The sequence below is a fragment of the Nelumbo nucifera genome, chromosome 5 (assembly GCF_055504915.1).
Source record: "Nelumbo nucifera cultivar China Antique chromosome 5, China Antique-T2T, whole genome shotgun sequence".
In the NCBI taxonomy this organism is placed as follows: Eukaryota; Viridiplantae; Streptophyta; class Magnoliopsida; order Proteales; family Nelumbonaceae; genus Nelumbo; species Nelumbo nucifera.
The window spans coordinates 42,374,845-42,398,583 of NC_142653.1; the positions used below are offsets into that span (position 1 = coordinate 42,374,845).

At 41.9% G+C, this 23,739-nt stretch overlaps 1 protein-coding gene across 5 annotated transcripts in view; it reads right to left on the reverse strand.

Annotated features, from left to right (window-relative positions):
* LOC104587053 (CBS domain-containing protein CBSCBSPB3-like) overlaps positions 1-22,981 on the reverse strand; it is a 38,615-nt gene extending 15,634 nt beyond the window's left edge. For all 5 annotated transcript variants that reach the window (XM_088886994.1, XM_019195961.2, XM_010244493.3 and 2 more), the window contains exons 1-7: positions 22,539-22,981; positions 22,275-22,443; positions 22,062-22,194; positions 5,667-5,837; positions 4,958-5,036; positions 4,740-4,853; positions 4,542-4,608 (exon numbers count right to left, since the gene is read on the reverse strand). In XM_088886994.1, coding sequence (XP_088743120.1) covers positions 4,542-4,608; positions 4,740-4,853; positions 4,958-5,036; positions 5,667-5,837; positions 22,062-22,194; positions 22,275-22,443; positions 22,539-22,678 — 873 coding nt within the window. In that variant the 5' untranslated portion in view covers positions 22,679-22,981. The remainder of the gene's footprint in view (positions 1-4,541; positions 4,609-4,739; positions 4,854-4,957; positions 5,037-5,666; positions 5,838-22,061; positions 22,195-22,274; positions 22,444-22,538) is intronic.
* Positions 22,982-23,739: the final 758 nt, after the last annotated feature.

The window sequence follows — 23,739 nt, forward strand, 5'->3', positions numbered from 1 at the left end:
AAGCAGGTTGAGACAAACCGGGTATTTGAGTTTCTGGTAGGCTTAAATTCAGATTATGATATTGTCCGGCAACAGATTTTGATTAGAGACAATGTGACTCTCTCTCAGGCATACTCATTTGTACACAGTGAAGAGACCAGAATGAAGGTTATGATGCAACCTCAGCCACCCACATCAGCCTTTGTAGCGGTTACACCCAAATCAGGGGGTGATTCAAAAAAGGACAGGAGGAAGGAAGACAAGAAGGATGTGGTATGTGAACATTGTAAAAAGCCCAAACATACAAAAGAGACATGTTGGAAACTGCATCCTCACTTAGTTCCTACGAAGTTGAGAAACAAGAAGGGCACTGCTCATGTAGCCGTGAACACTGATTCAGCATCCTCATCTGGCATAAAAGGAACATCTTTGGAGACCTTAGCTGCAGTTCGGGCTGCCCTAATACAGCTAGAAAAGGAAGTTGGAAATTCAGCTCAACCACCGCAGCCTCCATCAGCCCCTGCCACATCTGCCTTCGCCCATTCAGGTACTCGAGCTTCAGCCTATCATGCCTCAACTCCAGGTACTACTGAACCTTGTTGGGTAATAGACTCGGGTGCATCTGATCACATGACTAGCTTGCCTTCATTGTTTACTACTTACCATTTGTCTTCTGGTAGGGATAAGGTATCTATTGCTGATGGCTCCCTGGTTCCTATTTTTGGGAAGGGTGACATCAAGCTTTCAAATACTATCTCCCTATCATCTGTCTTGCATGCTCCCAAGCTTGATACTAACCTTCTTTCAGTCAGTAGTATTACCAAGCATATGAACTGCTCAGTAACCTTCTTCCCTGACCGATGTGTTTTTCAGGACTTGGAGACGCAGAAGGTGATTGGGACTGGCCGTGAGGCGAATGGGATCTATCTGCTCGTGGAGCAGTTCTGTCAGGGAGAGTCAGTTGAGAAGATGTCTTTTGTTTCTTAGAGTGTGAGTCCGGTTATGCTTTGGCATAACCGATTAGGTCATTTGTCTTTTCGATCTTTACAGAGTCCGTTTCCTGCTTTATTTGAGTCTATTGAGTTGTCTCAGTTACAGTGTGAGAGTTGTGAGTTTGCTAAGCATTGTAGAAAGCCTTATTTATTGAGTAATAAAAGGAGTGATAATTCTTTTGATATTGTGCATACTGACGTTTGGGGGCCTTATCATATCCCTTTCATGGGTGGGTACAGATATTTTTTGTTATTTGTTGATGACCATACCCGTTTTTCTTGGGTTTATCTCATGCGTTCACGAGATGAGGTACCTTCCCTGACCCAAAATTTTCACCAAATGATCCTAACCCAGTTTGATGCCAAGATCAAAGTTCTCAGATCTGATAACACAAAGGAATACTTTTCTAAATCATTGACATCTTATCTTCATCATAGGGTTATCCACCAGAGCTCTTGCCCTCATACACCTCAGCAGAATGGAGTTGCCGAAAGGAAGAATAGGCACATTTTGGAAGTGGCTAGAAGCCTCATGTTTACTTCCAATGTTCCTATTCGCTTTTGGGGTGATGCTATCCTCACGGCGGTATACCTTATTAATCGAGTTCCTTCCAGGGTCCTTGATATGCGATCTCCTTTTTCCCTCCTACACCCACGTGAGGACTTGTTTTATATTCTTCTTAAGACATTCAGTTGTACTTGCTTTGTTCAGCTTCTCGGACCCCATCACTCCAAGTTTGAACCCAAAGCCTCCAAATGCATCTTCCTTGGTTATGCACAAACTCAAAAGGGTTATTGCTGCTATGATCCTGTCTCCGGGAGGAAGTTTGTCTCCATGGATGTCACTTTCTTTGAGGGGACACCCTATTATCCTCGGGTTTCCCCTCAGGGGGAGAGCAGTGAGAGTGGGGGTTTGAGTTCTTGTCTTCAAGGGGAGAGCAGTGAGAGTGGGGCAGTTCCTTTACCTATTCCATTGGGTGATGAGAGCTGCAATGGTGAGGGTAGTCAAAGGGATTAGGAGTTGAGGGAGAGCTGCAATGGTGAGGGTGGTCAGAGGGATCGGGAGTTGCGGGTTTATCACAAGCGGTGCAGACAGGTTGATCATGATCATCAGTAGTCTAGGCCAGCTCCAATCTCATCTACAACTCCAGGTCTAGATACTACAGTCCCAGAGCCCACAGAGACTTCCCCTACAGATGATCTTGACCTTCCGATTGCAGTCCGTAAAGGGAAACGACATTGTACCACATCCACAGCCCACTGTATTTCCCATTTTTTATCCTATAATCGCCTATCTCCTACCTACAGGTCCTACCTTAGTTCCATTTTCAATGTCCCTATTCCAAGAACAGTGCAAGAAGCCCTATCCTTCCCTGAATGGAAAGATGCAATGCAAGTTGAGATGGATGCCCTGTTGAAAAACAACACCTGGGAGGTAGTTGATTTGCCCAAAGGAAAGAAACCAGTTGGATGCAGATGGGTATTTGCGGTGAAGCATAATGCAAATGGATCTATTGAGAGGTATAAAGCTCGGTTAGTTGCAAGAGGGTTTACACAGACTTATGGCATAGATTACTTGGAGACCTTTGCACTGGTAGCCAAGATGACTACTATTCGAGTCCTAGTGTCCCTTGCAGCAAGTCACACTTGGCCTTTATACCAAATGGACGTGAAAAATGCCTTTCTGAATGGAGATTTGCAGGAAGAAGTTTACATGCGTTTGCCTCCTGGATTTTATAATGCAGAAATAGGTAAGAAGGTCTGTCGGCTCAACAAGGCTTTGTATGGTTTGAAACAGTCACCTAGAGCTTGGTTCGATAGATTCAAACTAGCTCTTGTGAAGTTTGGTTATGTACAGGCCCAGTCAGATCATACCCCCTATTCATCAAGAGGGTGGAGTCCTCTTTGACATTACTGGCAGTATATGTTGATGATATTGTGGTCACAGGGAATGATAGCCATGAGATTGAGTCTCTTAAACAGCTTCTTCATTAAGAATTTGAGGTGAAGGACCTTGGTGTACTCCGGTATTTTTTGGGTATTGAGGTGGCTAGATCCAAACAAGGGATCTTTATTTCTCAGAGGAAATATGTCCTAGACCTGTTGGCAGAAACTAGAAAATTAGGTGTCAAGCCTGCAGATACACCAATTGAACAGAACCACAGGATTAGTGCCGAGAGTGGGGAGCTTCTTGAAGACAAAGTTATGTTCCAGCAATTGGAAGGAAAGCTCCTATATCTCTGCCTCACTCGGCCAGATATTACTTATGCTGTTAGTGTTGTCAGTTAGTACATGCATTCTCCTAGAACCACACATCTTCTTGCGGCAGAAAAAATCTTAGCCTACTTGAAGAGATGCCCAGGTAGGGGTATACTATTCAAGAACAACAATCACATGAAGGTGGAGGTCTATACGGATGTTGATTGGGCTGGGAGTGTTGATGACAGAAGGTCTACCTCAAGATATTATGCCCTTGTGGGAGGAAATCTTGTCTCCTGGAGAAGTAAGAAACAAAGTGTTGCCTCCCGATCAAGTGCTGAAGCAGAATACAGGTCCATGGCCAACGGAGTGGCTGAAATCCTATGGCTAAGATCTCTACTTGAGGAGTTGGGTATTGAGTATGAGAAGCCCCTGATGTTGTACTATGATAATCAAGCCGCCATTAATATAGCATATAATCCAGTACAGCATGACAGAACCAAACACATTGAAGTTGACCGCCACTTTGTACGAGAGAGGGTCTCATCTCAAGAAGTATGCCTCCCTTACATCACATCCAGTATGCAACTAGCAAACATCCTCACTAAAGCCGTATCAAGAAAGAAGCTAGAAGCGGATCTATCCAAGTTGAGAATGATGAACATATACTCCCAACTTGAGGGGGAGTGTAGAGAACATTGATGTGGACCCCACAACTGTGGTCCTACTCTGTCCGTAGGGTAGAATGTATCTAGTCACAGTTGTGGTCAATTTGTTATTCTGTTATTCCTAGTTGCTATTTATTTTTCAGTTTTATATTGTTTGTTATGTGTTAGCAGTTATGATGTAAACACCAAGGGCAGATATGTCCTTTCATGTAACTAGCATAACATATATATATTAAATTAAAGTGGCGGCGGCAGAATATTGACATTCTATTCTTCTCCTCAAAATCTGTGTTCTACTGCTCTCTCACCACTCTTTCTTCTACTTCTTCTTCACTTTCTCTTCTCATCGAATCTGGAACTTCTTAGTGATCAAGACTGATAGCAGTCTTGAACACCTACAACTACATTTATCCAAATATGAAAAGGATACATGATGGATAAGTTATCAGAAATGGATGTTACACTATAAATGGAAGTGGTATACATGAACTTGGGACCCTTTTAATAATACTAAGAAAAAATAGGTATTAAAGACAGAAAGAATCCATAATGAGATAGTTATGATTAATTATAAGATGTCCTAAGATAGAGGGGAAGAGGAGATGACTTCAAAATTAATATGTTCCAGTAACACGGGACTCACAAAGATGAATGTCATTTTCTAGATAAGTAAAAACTTTGTGGTAGGAATTTAGATAGAGACCTTTTCCACCAGCGTCAACTCAGGTGACAGATTTTGAGCTACAACTCGCATGAGAACGTCTTTGGAACTGCAGTGATGTTAAAACGACATCCATATCAGTAACCAATACAAGGTAGGCTACTAAGTATAATGCATTGGCACACACATGAAGTAAACAATATCATAAAATTAAAAATATGAAATGGGAAATGCTAATACGTCAGTATCCCATTAGGCTTGCTTCCTGTTGCAATAATCACTGAATTAACTCGTAAATCTCGCATCTTTTTTGCAGCAACATAAACAGGATCTGATGGAGATACTATTGCAACCCTGCAAATGGGATCAATTAAAGAAATTTGTAACAAAAAATCAATTCCAAACACAAAGACACAAATGGGAAACCATAAAATAGGCAGGCCAAAGGAAAAAATTACTTTGTATTTTCAGTGATAATGGTTGCCAATGAAGGCTTGAACATCCGCTCCCTGAGGGTTTCTAAGAAAGCATATGGAGCTGCAAAATATATAAACAAGTAATTGAAATCTATTGGTTTTCCACTGTAAATGTCAAAATAGTGAAATATAATATTGACCTAAAGCATAAATTATTGTATTCTAGAAACAAAATGGAAAAGAGAATTGAAGTTGAAAATATTCATATATTAGAACTTTCAGTCTCTACCACACACATTCATATATCAATGGGCACTCATTCCCATTAGGCCATGAAGTTGAAAACATTGATCGAATTCATAGGAATTAAAGCCGTCAAGATATGATTATATTAGAACTTTTATCTTTACATGCATATTTAATTAAAAATTAAAAATAAAAATGAAAGACCACCTTAGAGCTCTCTTCACACTGTTGACAAAGCAAAGTATCAAGAATGTTTATGTTCAAAGCCTTCAAGACATGACTGTGATTTCAAATATAGTTATTCTCAAGCAAGATAATGATTATATTAGAATTTTTATGTTCACATGCCTATTTTATTAAAAATTAAAAATAATAATAATAAAAGACCATCTTAGAGCTCTCTTCACACTGTTGACAAAGCAAAAGATCAAGAAACACGTTCACACAAACAACAGCAAACAGAAGGAGTTTCAGGAAAGTGATCCTTGATAAGTAGATTACTAACCAGAAAAAGCACTTCCATACTGACGTTCCACCCCTTCCACAGCAGCGGCAATGGCACTGCCTTGTTCTGCAGCCTTCTCCATTCTAGATATAGCATCATATAGACACTTTGTAATATCCAACATTGCAATAACTTCGCCATTTTCTACAACAGGGAGGTGCCTGAATTTACCTGGAAATAAAAAGGAAATAAATACAATGAAAAACAAGATCAATTTCTACTGCATAAACATATATTCTAAGCCAAAAAAATGAATACCAAAAATTAAAAATAGTCTATGTCATTAACACACAATAACCGCATTGACTTCTATGAAATAAGAAAAACATGTGACGGAAAAACTTTCTTCCAGAAGGAAGCCAATACTCAAAGAAAACTTGAAATTCAACAAAAACTAAGGCCTCTGCATAGGGTTGAAACTTGGGCGAGCCTAACCCTTCCCAACACAATGTTCTTGTACTTTGGGCTTGTATTTTCAGGATTAGGAGCACACTTGGCCTGAAAAGTGAGCTTGACCTCAATTTGAGTTAGGATAAAGTTGAGGACTCAGATAGCTGGAGACTAACCAACTTCCTATAATATATTTATTCCGTGTATATACCATCATTTTTTGATTGGTATATGTATAATATAAATCTATAATTTACAAGATATATGCTCTATAGAGTATATTAAAAATATGTATATGATCAAACTGGGTCCACCTGATCCCAGCCACAGTTGGATTGATTTTAACTTAGGTTTGCACTACCAATTCAGTATTTGACTGTTGGTTGGGCCAGGCCCAGGCCTGAAGTCCATGTCTTAAGGATGGGCCTAGCCGCCTAGGTTGGCCTTAAACCCAACCCCAACCTGCCTGAGTTGCAAACCTACCACTGACTAAAAGGAAAGCTAATAACCACATCATCTCAATCTGCAAATAATAGCACATAATATTGTTTCATACAATCATATCATAGGCAACAAGAACCCAGTGCCACCATGGAAATCTTTCAGCTGAATTCTAGGCAATAACCTCAGCATCTTACCAGGTAATAGCACACAATATAGTTTCACATAATGACAACATATGTAGGGGGAGTTAAAGGCTTAATGCTTTCAAAATTATCTGCCAGCATAAAGTTTATTAGCATATAAGATCCTTAGACATGCCTCCAGATCTCCTATAGAAATAATAAGTTAGCACCTAGCACTTAGCAGCAAAAAAGTGGGGAACACAATGTAAAGTTCAACTGTTTAAAACTCAGTAACTTTTTAAGAAAGAGCAATAAGAAACCATCAATGAGTTAGCAATCACTAATATTCCACAAAATTATTGAACAACTAAAGCTTTTTATACATAAGCTGGACTTCTGAGACATATACATAACATAAACAGATTTACCAATTTTATCTTGATACCACAGGGTTACATTCCTAAAGTGGCTCAACCAAATGTAAGTATAGATAAGGCAAATATAAATTTTCACATTTTCAGTTACACTTCATTAGACCACAGTAATAATGTCTGAACTTATTTGAGCTTAATCCTGGTCATGTCATTCATGTCTAAAACTTAAGTTTTTAAGTATGATATTAGGATTCGTTTACTGTATGTGGCTTCCATGAGTTCCATCTAAAACTTAAGTTGGCAATAACAAGATCAACTTCTTTATCCATTAGTTAAAATATGCAAGATATGGATGTTTTACTTTCCAATGTTATCTTATCTGGCTGTGCATTTTTGAGTTTGTATCTTGTAACATGTTGAAAACAAGTATTCTAATCAATGTCTAGGTATGGTTGAGAGCAGAAACCTTAATGAACACATTACGAAAAATGTAACAGAATACAAATAGACATCAACATCACCAGGTGTTATCTCAACTATTCAAGGTCAGCTACATTAATCTTGTAACACAAATAATTCTCTCACATCCAAATACAGATTTGGCTTCAAAAGAAGCACTTTTATTATCATAACGGAAAATCACCTGCAAGAATGTTATTCAAGGTTTTTTGTTCTATCCATTAGTTACCATTAAACAAAAATCTAGGCATTCAAAAATTATTTCAAATTTCTTTTTTTATCAGCATTCCAAATTTCCATTTGGTGCCCCCCCCCACCCCCACACACACACACAAAGCAAAGAAAAGTTGAATTGACTTTTGATTGTCGTTCCAAGGAGAATCCATGGCCTTTAAGAGTGATTTGTGTTTTTAGAGGGTACAAGGATTGTGGGTTTCTTTGAGACCTAAAGATACAGTTGATTCTTCAAGCTCAGATCATTTAATTACTCTACTCCAAGATTAAAGTTATTTTGAATTTTAGGCTTCACCAGAAAAGAAGTTCAAGTTAACTCCCGTGTGGAGATAGGGTGGGTTCTAAATGGAGGAGAAGGCCCTTGATTTCTGCATTGTTCTATTACTGAGGATAGATCCTTAGCCTAAAGAGTGGAAAAGCTTGCTCAAATCAACACAAAGATCAGTTAATTGTAAGAGGGGTGACAGCGAGGGGCGACAGTGAGAGGTGACTGTAAGAGGAGAGGCGACTATAAAAGGGGTGACGGCAAGAGGCGACAGTGAGAGGCAACTGTAAGAGGAGTGACGACGAGAGGCAACGGTGAGAGGCAACGGAGAAGGCGGCGATTGACAACAGTGAGAGGTGATGGTGGCTATCGACGGTGAGAGGTGATGGAGAAAGAGATAGTTGACGAAGAGAGGCGAAGGTGAAGGCAGCGGTGAGAGGTGACGAAGCGATTTAGGAGTGTGAGGCATCAGTGTTGAAGGCGAAAGAGGTGTCAGTGATGAAGGCGAGAGGTGTCGGTGGGTGGAGTCGAAGGTGAGAGGTATCGACGGTTGGCGACGATGAAGAAGAGTAGCAAACAAAATGGTTGCAGAAGGTGATTGCCGGTGGAAAACGATGTTTTCTTGGAGAGTTGCTTATAGATGGAAAGGATTCAGTTTGGGAAAGGTATGGGAAGAAGGTGGAGAGCGGAGATGTGGTTAAACGCAAGGAGAAGGGGTGCCGGTTTCAAAAGGAATTTTTCGTACAAGATGGCAATGGCAGGTGTCTGGTCGAGCTTTGGAGAAACTATTCAAAGGTCGAAGGGGAGAGGGTGTGGTTAGAAACGGCGAAGGAGGGGGTAAGGGCGAGAAGGATCTTCCTGCAAGGATGACTAGTGGGCTATTTTGATAGGAAGTGTTCGGTAGATGAAGTGGTGGCCTGGGCGACAAGGTGCTGGAGTAAGGTGGGTGAGGTGAGGGTGAAAAAACTTGTTGAAGATCTGTTTATGTTCATCTTCCCGTCTAAAGAAGAGGCGGAATGGGTTATTCAGAACGGCCCTTGGGCATGGGGACAAAATAGACTTGTATTGGAGTGGTGGGAGAAAACGATGTTAAACTACAGTCCAGAGAAGGTGGGGTCTCTCAGTGAGCCAAAAGAATTGTGGATAAAGGTTTTCGGGCTACCGCTACCCCTGTGGTGTCCGAGTGTAATAGAAGGTATTGGAAATATCTGTGGGGGCTTCGTCGGGATAGACGATTCTTCGGAAGAAATTAAGACCCGTGAATGGGTTAGAATGAAGGTGAAGGCAAGGGGTGTGATCCCGGAAAAAGTGGAGATTGTGACAGGAGATCTATCTTTCCTGGTGTGGATTTGGATGGAGAGGGGTCCGAGGGTGACTAGAAGGGAGAGGGGGAGAGAACCGAGGGGTCGGGGGCTATAGGAAGAGAGGGAAGATTCGTCGGCAAGTAGAGCTCTGGTCTTAATGGACGATGAAGAGGAAAGTTGCGGAGGGAGGGTGTTGTCGGAGAAGGAGAAGACGGAAGGGGAGAGAGACGAATTTACAGCCGAAATCTCAGACGACTCAGATTCAGTCCGGTCAGGCTGAAAGGGTGGATCCGGAATTTGATCCCACTTGAGACAACCGTCAAATGGAGATCTCTGTAGAAAACCAAAATAAAATTCAAAGGAAGAACAAAGTTGGCGGGACTTTCAAAAAATTGGGTCAAAGAGACTCTGATGGAATGCCTTCAGGAGTTGAACCTATTGCCAATTGGGGGCTCATTGCAGTCAAAAAAGACAACAGCTGGAGTGGGAATGGCAATGGTTGGAGAGAATGAAAGGGTAGTCAGGGAAGTTCCATCACCTTCAAGAACCCAAAGTGGGACCAGTTCAGGGCGGGCCCAACCCACCAGAGCTTGGAGTAACCTGAGTTTGGGCCTGGCCTAGAAAACTCAGATTGAGGCTAGTGCATCGGCTCTGACCGGCCCAAATTGGCTCCAAATGCATCCTCCCCCACCACTTGAAAGTAGCAGAAGCCGTTCTCAGGGCTTAGTGGAAAGAGATTCGCCGACACAAAGAAGCCGAATGCAGATGCCACATCTAGTTGGACAAGATAAGTCGATGATGAATCCTCCGGCATCGTGTGGTATTGGAGAAGATGGTGCTATAATCTTGGCGAATATCCAAGTGCCTGAGGTAGAATTGGCGAAAGTAACACCACTGGCAATGATACGTGGTCAGGAAGTCCAAGCTTCTCAGATGTTCGTCAGTCCTCAAGCTGGTGATTACTAGGTATGTTCCTTAGAAGTGGGGAGGGGGGAACTATGGAAAGAGACAGGGATGAGGGTGTGGACAAAAAATTTGAGGTGGAAAGGGAGGGATTGGGAAAGAGGGAGATAAGGGTAAAGGGGCAGAAATTACTTCGGCGTGAGTGAATTCCAAGATTCTGGGACTGGGTAAATTCTTGGGGGTGTCTATTGAGGGTATGGAGGAAGAAACGGTGAAGTATTTAGAAAAGATTGAAAGGCGATGGTTAGAGGAGAAGTTCAAGCTGAATGCAGAAAAAGGTGGAAATGGAGTGAAAAAAAAAGTAGGGAAATGATGAGGTTGGCTTGGGGATTAAATGACAAAGTGGGAAAGGGAGAGGGATCTATAAGAGGGGGAGGGGAGAAGAAAGATCATTGAAAGGGTGGGGGTTTCTCTAATTTGTTTTATGGATATAAAAATTCTTTCGTGGAATGTGAGGGGGTTAGGGTCAGGTAGGAGAAGGATGGTGATCTGCGATCTACTTAAAAGATGGAAATCGGATGTGGCATTCTTCCAAGAAACCAAATTGGATGCAGTGGAAGCAGATGTAATCAGAAGTGTGTGGGGGGATGGTCAGTTAAGGTGGGTCAGTAAATTGGCGAGAGGAAGTGCAGGGGTATCCTAACGGTATGGGACATATCAAAGTGTAAGCTTGTCTCTTCACATGTGGGGGCTTTTACGGTAACAATAACCTTGGAGTTTGAGGGATGCTTTCAAGGGCAATTCACTAATATTTATGGGCCCACAGTTAGTGCGGAGAGGGATAGGTTGTGGGAAGGCCTGGCTGAAGCAAAAGGGGTGCACTCTATTCCATGGGTAATAGGGGGTGATTTTAATGTGGTTAGATTCTTGGAGGAAAGAAAGGGTGGAAATAGGCAGACAAGGGACATGCAAAGATTTGCTAACTTTGTGGATGGATTTGATCTGATTGATCTCCCTTTGTTGGGGGCTCAATATACTTGGACCAATAACCAAGAAACCCTGGCATTGGTCAAGTTAGATTTCTCATATCTTCAGATTGGGAAAATGCATTTAGTCTCATAAAGCAAGTGGCCCTCCCAAGACCTATTTCGGATCATGCTCCTATCCAGTTGGTGTGTGGAATGCAAACTCCGTAAAAAAAAACCCTTTAAAATGGAAAATATGTGGTTTGAAGAGGAGGGGTTGGTTCCCTTGTTGAGCTCTAAATGGACTGAAATGCAGCTAGAAGGTACGAGTTCATTCAAATTTGCTAAGAAAATCAAAGTAGTTAAAGAAACCCTGAAGTCTTGGAGACTAGAGTACCGTGGGACATCAGAATCAGAGAAAAAGAGATGCCTTTAAGTGATTAAGGAGCTGGATACGACTGAGGAATCTGGTCCTCTAATTGAGGAAGATAGAAAGAGAAGAGTGGAAGCAAAGGTGTCCATTGACAGGTTATCTGTCAGAGATGAAATTAAGTGGAGGCAAAGGGCCAAGGTCAAATGGCTTGAGGGGGACAGGAACTCCAGCTTTTTTCATAAAATGGCAAATGCAAGAATTAGATATAAGCAACTTGAGAGGCTGGAGTTTGAGGAGTTAGTGGGAGAGGATGGGGCTGAAATGAAGTTCATTGCCACCAAATACTTTGCAGAATTATTCCAGGAAGTTTGGACTAGAAGACCTTTTCCTACAAGTCTGGAGTTTAAGAAGATTTCTGATTCTCAACAGAGAATTGGAAGCCCCCTTTACTGAGGCTGAAATATAGCATGTGATTAAGAAAATGGAAGTAGATAAAACTCTAAGGCCGGATGGTCTTACAAGCCTTTTCTATAAGAAGTGCTGTGGTGAAAGAGGATTTAATGAAAGTGTTTCAAGACTTCCATCAAAATGCAGCTCTAGAAAGAAGCCTAAATTCCATGTTCATCTCCTTAATACCTAAAGTGGAAGGAGCAACCAACATTAAAGACTTCAGGCCCATCAGTCTATTAAATAGCTTCTATAAAATTCTGGCTAAGGTTCTTGCAGAAAAAATGAAATCAGTGCTGAATTCTTTAATTGCAAAGAATCAATTTGCATTTGTGCCGGGAAGACAGATGTGAGACAGTGTCCTGGTGGCAAATGAATTGATAGAATCAAGGAGAAGGGAAGGTAAATCAGGGCTGATTTATAAGATAGATCTGGAAAAAGCCTACGACCATGCTAATTGGAAGTTTTTGGATTTGGTATTGGAAAAGATGAATTTTGGCCAAAAATGGAGGAACTGGATTAAAGTCTGTGTTTCTTCCCCCAAATTTGCGGTGCTAATCAATGGAGAGTCAGCTGACTTCTTTAAAAGCTCTAGAGGTCTCAGACAAGGGGACCCCCTTTCCCCTCTGTTGTTCATTTGTATAATAGAAGTGTTGTCCCTCTTTGTATAATGGAGGTGTTGTCCCTCTTTGTTCATTTGTATAATGGAGGTGTTGACAAGATCCTTGTTGAGAATGGCGTTCGAAGGACATGAAGGTTTCTCACCAGCCAGTAAGTGGAGAGAAGTGTTGAGAATAGAATGAAAGGAACTGTTGCTGGAGGAGACATTTTACCAAAAGGAGCTTACGATTAAGATCAGAGAAGGAAAGAAAGGAACAGCTCTGTTAGTGGGAGATGCCGTTCCGTGGTTTCAGAGTTTCCTAGATGGTGCCACTGGCCAGGTGAGCTGGAGTGAAAGGTGGAAAGGTACGCTAAGGCAGGCAATTGAGAGAAGGAAGAACTCTAGTGGTTGGTTTGTTACCTTGGAAGAGAAGTTCGACAAAAGGAAGAGACAGATATTAGTTATCCCTGAAGGTGTTCGGCAGCAGGGATGGACAGCGGTGGCTAATGCTCTACACTGGAGATTAGTCAGTAAGGAATCAAAGGCAGTGAAGGTACAAACAGAGAGAGTAGTTGGCGGACAGAGTAAGAAAGAAGAGATGACAGAAAGAAGAAAGAGACTAGAGAGGCTGGGCTTAGAAGACACAGTGGGAACCCAAGGAAAGCCAACTGTGGCTTTTACTATCCCAGAACCAAGAGTTGCATTGGATGGGGAGAAAGAAAACTGGGAAAAGAAATACATCTTATCTGCAAGGGAGAAGGTGAAGGACTGGAAGGGGCTGCTAGAAGAGGTGACAACGAAGCTTGGATTGAACCAAACGGTCATCCTTATTCCTTTCAACGATAGGAAAGCAGTCCTTGATGTGGGTGAGTTGTTGATGGATTTCACTATGTTGGAAACGAGTGAAGGTCCTGTAAGAATTGAAAACTGGTGTCCTCTTTCAAATAAGGTTGCTGCTGTAGATGGAAGCTTTAAACTAAAGCTGCTGGGTTTACCCTTTCATCTCTGGCAAAAATTAACCTTGGAGAATCTGGTGCAGGCGATGGGCGGTGTTCTTCTGTCGTATAAGACCACAGATTTGAGGGCAGCACACTTGAGAGTTGCTGGAATGAAGCGTGAGGAAGTTCCAAGGGTAGTACAAATATGTGCAGAAGGCTATTGGTATAAAGTCTGGGTGAGTTCGGAAGTTGAAACGTTGCAGTGGCTGGGGAGGTCGAAGCTTGAGGGAGATGATGACGTGGCAAGATGGGTTACAGTTGGCAGGTTTGAGCGAAGGAAGTCTGGACATGTGACAGCCGCTGGAGGGAAGGTTGCTCTGAATGAGGAAGCTGAAAAGTAAGTCGAAGGCCAAAAGCAAAGAGGCATTTGCAGAAAAGTATTCAAATTTTTTTGAAAACCAAAAACAACTCTACCGCTGTTTTGTCCTATGTGGACTTGGTCAAAGGGGTAACCAGGTCAGACCAGGGAGGGGGGGTTCTGCTCAAGACTAAGTTCAAGCTACGCACCACACTCTCTGAACCAACTGGTCCATTTCCGGGTCAGGCAGTTCTCACCGAGCTTAAGGGCCACAATCAGCTTATGGACCCATGTGACCACTTAAGTGGTCACGTGAGTCGAATCTCTACTCAGCCGTTGATAGACAAGAATATTGGTCTATCTTCTTCTTCACGTGGCTCGACCCCTGGGAACCGATTTTTTTCTTCAGGCAACCAAAGCTTATCGAAGAGGAAGCTGGGCTGGTTACCGGTGACAAAACACAGAGAAGGCAACCAGGATGGATCAGAACGAGAAAGGCCAAACCCGAGGTACTCCAGGGAGAGTAAGGAAGACTGTGAAGACGAGGACGACGGATGGGTAAGTTGCGAAAGTTCAGAGGAGATGTCAGACTCAGATGTTGAAGCTGAACTTCAGTGGGAAGATCGTCAAGGAGAGTTGGAAGATGCCCTGAATACTGATATCCTTTTCTCAGAGCACGTCGCAGAGGATCCTCTCTTGCATAAATCCTCCACTGGGTGCGGAGGGTTGAACGTTGTCGAGCATGGCTTAGAAGATGAGGGGGAAAATCTAACACCAAGTAAGGGAGAACCAAACCAGGAGAGTAACTTAAGGCAAGGGACCTGCAAGAGGACTTCGGTTGCTCATCATAATTCGAGCAGAGACGGCACAGACGGGGATGAACGACAGAGCCTTGGAAGTATGAACAAGGATGAAGTTAGCCTAGGTGCCGACCAGATAAGCCCTACACGAAGAGTGAATGGACTAACCCAGTTGGTTGTCTCTTCTCCTTCTCCTTCAGTCCCAGGTATGGACGTGGTTTCGATTTTAGATACTAATGTATGCTCTGCCTGTGATGCTTGTCTTTCAGATCCCAGTCGTGCCCCTTTGCTAAATACTCAAGGTCCAGAGGCTGATACTGAGGAGGTTGGGGAGTTACAGGAGGGGGGTGAGAAGGTGGGGAAGGTGGGGAAGCAGATCCAAATGAATTAACCAAAGGAGAAACTAAGGAGAACAGTGGTAAGATGGAGGAGGAGAAGGAGAAGGAGGGGATTAGGATGAGTGAGGTAGGGGGGGAAAAGGAAGAGAAGGGAGAGGAAGAAGTGGAGTCATTAGCTGAATTTGTAGAAAAGTTAGGTTGTAAGGTGAGAAACCTAAACGAGCTGAAAGGGTACTTACGGGCTGTAAAAGATGGTGGGAATAGGAGGAAGAGAAGGCTAGGCAAAGCTGAGAAATTAAAGTTGGAAGTGAACGTGAGCACAGAGGCTAGAGTGAGGAAAGGGAGGGGAAGAAAAGGACGTTACTAGAAGGAAAGGGAGTGGGGCTAGGCAGAGTTGTGGAAGGAATGAAGATTATAAGCTGGAATGTGAGAGGATTGGGGGGTGTAAGGAAAAGAGCTTTAATAAAGGAGGTTTTAAAGAAAGAAAATCCAGACATTGTTTTAATTCAAGAATCTAAACTTATGACTTTTGACAAAAGGTGGGCTAGAAGTGTGTGGAGAGTGAATGGACTGAGGTGGGTTATGAGCCCCTCCTGGGGCTCATCTGGAGGGTTAATTACTTTGTGGAATGATGAAGTAGTGGAGGGAGTGGAAGAATTAGTGGGAAGATTCTCAATTTCTATCAAATTTAAGCAGGTGTCAGATGGATTTGAGTGGGTCCTTACCAATGTTTATGGTCCCAATGATTACAAACAAAGGAAAGAGCTTTGGGAGGAACTGGGAGATATTAGAGGTCTGTGGGAGGGGGCGTGGTGTGTGGGAGGGGATTTCAATGTGATAAGGTTCATTGAAGAGAGCAATAAGGTGAGACAAAGGAGCACTACCAGCATGAGGAAGTTCAATGAGTTCATTAATGCTTTTGAGTTAAAGGAATTGAACCTTTCTCATAATAGCTTCACTTGGTCTAATCTCCAAGTTGAACCTATCTGTTCCAAATTAGATAGATTCTTGTTCACCACAGACTGGGAGGAGCATTGGGGAGATTTGGTGTCAAGGGCTCTACCCAGAGTTACTTCTGATCATTGGCCAATAATGATTGGTAAGTCTGATAGTGGTGGTAGTGGGCCCTCTCCCTTCAGGTTTGAAAATATGTGGCTACTTCACCCGGACTTCAAAGACAAAATGAAAACTTGGTGGAATGAAAGTAACCCGAAAGTCAATTGGGAAGGGATGAAATTCCATTGGAAGCTGAAAGAGCTCAAGGTCAAAATTAAGGAATGGAATGCTCTCCACTTTGGTAGGCTAGAAGAGAAGAAGCAGCAGTTGATAAGTAAAATAGAGGAGTTAGATGCTAAGGAAGAAAGAGGATGTTTTAGGGACCGGAATAAAGAAATGAGGTGGGAGTTAAAGAAGAGCCTCGATGACATCAAGTTGGAGACAAAAATCTAGACACAAATGGGTGAAGGAAGGAGATAGGAATACAAAATTTTTCCATGCAATAGCCAATGGCAGAAGAAAGAAGAACACCATATCTAAGCTGGTTGTTGATGGGACAGTTTTAACACAACAGCAAGAGATTGTCGGGGCTTTTGTGGAACAGTTTAAATCCATTTTTAGAAAGCCTTTGCAGAAGAGATTAAGGATTGAAGGGTTGGATTGGCCTAAGCTCCCTAATGAGTTGATGTTGTGGCTGGAAAGAGAGTTTGACTTGGAAGAAATCAGAGAAGCCATTTTCTCTATGGATAGATCCAAAAACCTGAGCCCTAATGGCTTCACGATGGCCTTTTATCAAGATTGTTGAGAGATAATTAAGGCCGACATTCAAGCAGTGTTCTTGGAATTCTTTGAAAGAGGTGTGATAAACCCAGGCCTGAATTCTACTTTTGTTGCTTTAATACCGAAGAAGGTTGGGGCTTCTCATCCTAAAGAGTTCAGACCCATCAGTTTGGTTAACAGCCTCTACAAGATCATTGCTAAGGTGTTATCTAAAAGAATTAGAGAGGTGCTCCCCTCAATCATCTCCAATAACCAAGGTGCCTTTGTAACGAATAGACAAATTGTGGACCAAATCTTAATTGCAAATGAGAGTGTGGAAGACTACAAAAGTAGAGGTGAGAAAGGGCTAATGTGTAAGTTGGACTTGGAAAAGGCATATGATCTGGTTGATTGGTCTCTGTTGTTGGAAGTGCTAGAGTCTTGTGGTTTTGGGCAGAGGTGGTGCAAGTGGATTAAAGGGTGCATTAGGACTTGCCATTATTCTGTGTTAGTAAATGGTAAGGTGGCAGATCACTTTCCAACTGTGCAGGATATTAGGCAAGGGGACCCTCTCTCCCCTTTTCTCTTTACCCTAATTACTGAAGTGCTAGGGAGGCTTATTGAGAGAGCAGACTCCAGAAATTTGATAAGTGGTTGGAGAGTGGGGAGGGATAGGGTTCCAATCACTCACCTATAATTTGCAGATGACACAATTCTGTTTTGTGATGGAGAGGAGATTAGCTGGGTGTGCAATATGAAGATGGCGATTAGGGTGTTTGAACAAATGACCAACCTCAAGGCAAATCTGGGTAAGAGTTGTGTGATTGGTATTAATATGAGTGAGGGAGAGGTGGAGGAAAGGGCTTGAGTGTTAGGATGTGAGATAGCTCATTGGCCACTGAAGTACTTAGGGCTTCCTTTGGGAGACAATCCCAGAGAAAGGAGCTTTTGGAATCCGGTGATTGACAGGTTCACTAAAAGGCTAGCTTCCTGGAAGAAGAACTACTTGTCTCCGGGGAGCAGGATAACACTGATTAAGTCAACTTTGGCAAACCTTCCAATATATTTCTTGTCGGTGTTCAGAATTCCAGAAGGACTTTGTAGGGAGTTGGAAAAATTAATGAGGGACTTTTTATGGGAACCTGGGGAGGAGAGAAAGGACCATGAGTTAGGTGGGATCCAGTTACAAGACCTAAAAGTGAAGGGGGACTGGGGTTGGGAAATCTGCGAAAGAAGAATGAAGCTCTTTTAGGGAAATAGTTATGGAGATGGTCCAAAGAAAAAGAAACTTTGTGGGCTAAAATAATCCTAAGTATTCATGGGCAAGAGGCAGATGGCTAGGATCTGGGACTATCATCTAGGGCTTCAAGAGCCTCCCCTTGGAAGTCGATTCATGTTGTCTTGCAGTTTTTTCTTCCATTTATCAGGTATGATCTTGGTTCTGGTTTGTTTGTATTTTTTTGGGAACACACTTGGGTGGGGGATTTTCCCTTGAAAGAGCAGTTTCCCTCTTTGTTTGCTTTGTCTAGGTTTAAAAATGAACCAGTAGCAACATTTGCTAACTTGTCTAATTCCGCTACTGGTTGGAACTTGGGTCTCGGAAGGGCTCTCAGAGATTCTGAGTTGGAACCCATTTCGAATCTGCTTAAAATCTTGGATGAGGTAGTCCTTGAACCTTCCATTGTGGACTCCAGGGTGTGGTCTCTTGTTCCCTCGGGTATCTTCTCCTACTCCTCATTCTTTAAAGCATTGACATGGTCTAGTCCAGTACCTGGGCCTCCTTTTCCAGTTCGGGAAGTTTGGGGTAGCCCCATCCCTCCTAGGGTAGGTGCTTTTTGCTAGGAAGATATCCTAGAAAAGTGTAACACTTGTGACCTACTTCAAAAGAAAAGGCCTAATTGGTGTTTATCCCCACACTGGTGCATCCTATGTAAGAAGAATGGTGAAAGCTGTTATCACTTGCTTGTCTCTTGCCCTTTTGTTTCAGATATTTGGTGTTGGTTCTATTCTTTATTTGGTTGCAGGTGGCCCTCCCCTTCAAGTGTGCAAAGCTTGTTTAGCTCCACTCCAATGAGGGGTCTAAAGAAGAGAGGTAAAATTTTGTGGAGGTGCGCTAGAGCTGTTGTTTGCTGGACCATCTGGGAAGAAAGAAATCAAAGATTATTTCATGAAAAAGAGAAAAGCAGGGAAGCCCTCATAGAACTTGTATATGTCAGGGTGGCTCAATGGATCAAGTCTTTGAAGCTTTTTAAAGCCTTTTCAGTAGGAGACATCATTAGAAAATGGGAAGAAGTGGCTCGGTCAGCTCCTATGTCTAGTGATATCAGACCTGTTTGGACTCCACCAAACTTGGGTTTCATCAAATTGAACTTTGATGGTAGTAGTGAAGGAAATCCAGGCCCTTCAGGCATAGGTGGTATTTTCAGGAACAAAAAAGGGTGAATTATTGCTATGTTCTCAGGACCTATAGGTTGGGGGGATTCTCTGAGAGCTAAAATCCTAGCAGTTGTAGAAGGAGTCAAAAGGGCTAAGCAATTGAATATTAGCAAGTTGGTGGAAGGTGACTCCCAACTGACTGTTAGATGGTTGCAAAGGGAAGAGTCCAGCATATGGAAGTTCTCAAATGAAAGAAAGAAAATCAAGCAACTAATTCAGAACATGACTATAAGGTTTCAATGGGCTAAGAGGAGTACCAACTCCACGGCTGACTCCTTGGCTAAACAGGGGGTGGGAAGATCTATTTTGTTTTGGGTTATTCTGTAATATGTTTTTCAGGTTTGAAAGGGAGGGTTAAGACATTTTACCCCTCCTTTCTAGTTGTATCTTCTTATCTCTTTTAATAAAAGTACTGTTATTGATCAAAAAAAAACAAAAAAAAAGTGAAGAAGGCTTATGGAAAGGGTTTGAATCAGTTCCAGGGGGGAAAGTGCAGTTACTCCAATTTGCAGATGACACATTGTGTTTTATTGATGCAGATCTAGGTCAACTAGAAATCATGCTTGGGGTGTTAAGTTGGTTTGAAGTGGTAACATGTTTAAAAGTTAGCTGGGTCAAGAGTAGAGTAATCCCTATGGGGAAGGTTGAGAATCTTGAAGTGCTAGCTGAAGCTCTTGCTTGTCAGATTGGGTACCTTCAAACAATGTATTTAGGGTTCCCCTTGGGGGCTAAATGCTCTTCCTCCTCTAACTTGGGATCTGGTGGTGAAAAGATTGGAAAGAAAATTAGCATCCTGGAAAGCCAAATACCTCTCTTTAGGGGATAGAATCACTCTTCTAAAGAGTTCTCTGTCTAACCTCCCCTCCTATTTCCTCTCTCTCTTCCCTATCCCTACCAAAGTGGCAAACAAAATAGAAAGGCTCCAAAGAAATTTTCTTTGGAAGGGCTGGGAGGAGAAAAAGAAAATACGCTTAGTCAGTTGGAAACAGGTGTGTACTCCGAAAGAAAGAGGTGGCTTAGGGGTGAGAAGTCTGAGGACTTTAATAAAGCTCTAATGAGTAAATGGAATTGGAGATTCACTAGAGAAAGAACTAGCTGGTGGAGGTCTTTAATGGCAGACAAGTATAAAACAGATGGAGGGGATTGGACAACAACCTTGAACTTTCCTTCCTCGGGTTGCTCTCTTTGGAAGAAAATTATGGAAATCTACCATCTGGTTCAAAGTGGCTTGTCCCTTAAGTTGGGTTCAGGCCTTCGCTTGAAATTTTGGAAAGACAATTGGTGTAACAATAGGTCCCTTGAAGAGCTGTTCCTTTACTTGTTTCAACTTGCAGAGAATCAGGATGTTATGGTGGCAGATTGTTGTAAGCTGATGGGGAATAGTATTGTATGGAGCCCTAAGTTCAGAAGACCTTTCCAAGATTGGGAAGTGGAACAAGTGGTGAACCTGTTGGACTTGCTCTCTAGTCAAGTTCTGAACCCATTGGAAGAGGATGCTTGGATTTGAAAGTGGAATGCTGATGGAATATTCACTGTAAGCTCTTTAGCCAAAAGATTAGCTGCTAGTGGAGGACTGGATAACTTTCCTGCTACTAGAATTTGGACTCAGATTCCTCCTCTCAAAGTGAATGTGCTGCTGTGGGTGGTGGTATTGGACAAAAATCTAACTAAACAGAATTTGAAAAAAAAGAGGAATTCTGATTCAAAATATGTTGTGTGAGCTATGTGTGAAAGCGGAGGAGGACAACAATCATCTCTTCATCCATTGCCCTTTCACGGCTGGAATTTGGAACCATTTTCTCTCTTCGGAAGGTATTTCCTGGGTCATGCCAAAACAGGTTTCAGATCTGCTAAGGAGTTGGGATTTGTTAGGCTTTTGCCTTTCTAAGCTGGCTAGAAGTGTGTGGTGGGCTGTCCCTGCAGCTATTATCAGTTCCATATGGGCAGAGAGAAACAGAAGAATCTTTCAGAATAAGAAAAAGGAGGCAGGTTGTCTTGTGTCTGGTGCAGTGCGAAAGATAGTGTCCTGGACTGCCAGTGTAAAAGGCATACAGCCTAGGGTCTTGGGGTCTCAGTTAAGATCTGTTAGTATATTTGAATTGTAATGTAAACTGAGAGGCTGTTCTCAGTCTTTGCTCCCTTCTGGAGGCCCTTTGTATGGTTCTGATTTCTATTAATAAATTTACCCTACCTTTTTCAAAAAAAAAAAAAAAATAAGATCAGTTAATTGTATAGCTGATTCTTTATCTACAGAGGGTTGGGCATTAGAGGTGTAACAGGGATCAACCTTCTCAGGCTAGCACTAAGGGATTTTTTGTGGATTCTGGTGAAAAGATGTTTTCCTCTAGTCTATCTGGTATCTTGGTTTAATAGTTGCTTTCCTTGTCTCCTTGTACTCTTATCATTTAATTCTTACTAAATCTTCTTGATATTTTTTTATGAAATAAATCTTCTTGATACTGTACTACGCAAAGGGAATTCAAACCTGTTATGCATAAAAAAAAAGGAAAGAAATCCACTCTACCATAAATGTAAGCAATAAAAGTTACAACAGAAACACAGTTTAGGAAAGGGAAAGAAAATATATTAAAGTTTTCAAATTTCACCAATAGCATTTCATTCCGCCCCGTGGAACAGAGAAACGTTATAATAACCTAAAAACGGTTATAAAGTTCCTTAAAATTTAGCCTCCATAAGCCCTCTAAGTTACCACCATTCTGAATTTACAGAGAACAATTAGTCAACTACTTGGTTTCATTTCAAGCGCATGTTGTACCAAGTGTTCTCTTTACATATTCTTTTACTTGTAAGAATCAACTTTAACTCTAAACCCATTTAAATAAGTACAAAGACACAAGTAAAGAAGCAAATAAAGTAAATAAAACTAACCCTGGACCATCTTCTGCAGAGCCTCGATTGCTATCGTATCCGAAGTGACAAACACTGGGTTCCTTGTCATAATTTTTGAAACTATTGTTTGCTCTGGCCTCAACCCTTCAGCTATAACTCGAGTTGCAATGTCCTGAATCCAGACAAATACATTCAATAAAAGAAGAAACGAATCATCATACCCAAACAATACACATAAAGTGCTCGCCAAACCTTGTCCGTAATAATTCCTGAGAGCAAAGCATTCGAATCAGTAATCAGAGCAGCGTTGATACGCCGAGACGCCATTCTCCGGCATGCCTCAGAAACAGTCGTTCCCTCGGGAATCGTTAGTGCTTTCGACAACCTCAGCTTCTTCACCGTCCTCTCCCCACCAACAGACCTACACCTCCACCCAAACAATGAAATCATATTAGAGCAATCAAAAACAAAGCAAGAAAGAAGTTGCAGAGTAGAAAAAAGAGTAGTTGAAATTACGAGTGGCTAGGAGAGGTGGGCTTCACTTGGGTTCCATTACTGTTTCCGTTCTCAACAGGGACCGATTTCTTCAAGGTCGAAGGACCGCGTCTTAGATTCAGGCTGGTTCTCCTCGGAGGAGGAGCTACTTGGCTGCTCATCTTGGACTTGCAAGAAACGAAAATTTAGGGTTTTGAGAGACGAATACGAACAGATAAGCCAAAGTATGTTGTTCCTGAAATCCCTAAAAGCTCAGACTTCGTTATTTTGCAGGGGAAACTGGAAAGTAATCAGAACTTCAAAAGTTGAGCTTAGAGAGAGAGAGAGAGAGAGAGGATCAAATGGTCTAGAAGGATTTAAATACCCTTCCCTTCTCTCTCTCTCCTCTTATCTAGAGAATAATTCTTTCCCACCCGTTTGTGAGATGGAGATTTCAAATTATACTTGCTCGGTAGTTGCTCCTTGGATGGGCTATAACTATGAAATTGCCACTTTAATTTGGATGAATTACGAAGATGCCGATAAAGTTTTAACTCATGTAGCAGAAAAAGCCAGAAATGTATTCTGCTGTGCTGTGGTTTCTGGCTTCATGTGGTATTCCTGAGTGCCACGTATCAGTGAGGGGCTCCTCACATGATGGAGGGGTTTTTATCCGGTGGATTGTTGTCATTGGCAATACAGGGTTGAGAAGGTTTATTAGATTCCAATCTGATGTGAGCGAAATGTCTTCTCATAGTTGGGACCCTTTAGAGAAACAAAATTCTTTTCTTTTTAATTTTTCATTATGATTAGATTCTGTGATGTCTCAGTTTAGGACATGAAAATGGATTTAGTCGTAATTATTAATTATTATAATACCCAATTTAGGAGTCACAATCCATTTATGGTAAAGAAGAAAACAGTTGAAAGTTGAGACGGTTAGCCCAACCATCCAACTCCAAATCATCCTACATATGAGGAATGGTCTAGATTGTCATGTTATATTGTCAAAAAGGGCTGAGAGGTCATCTAGGGAATACCCAAGGTATAAATTCGCTATTTTTGCTTAATCGAGTATACTTCAAATGTCATTAATTGCAAGAGACTTTAGGAATTCAATGCTCCATTTATTATATTAGAAAGTTTATTTGATAGAAAAATTAAATTCTATTTTAAGATTACATAAGCAAATAAACTAATTAATGTAATTGGTTCATTACTAACTAAAATACTCTATATTATT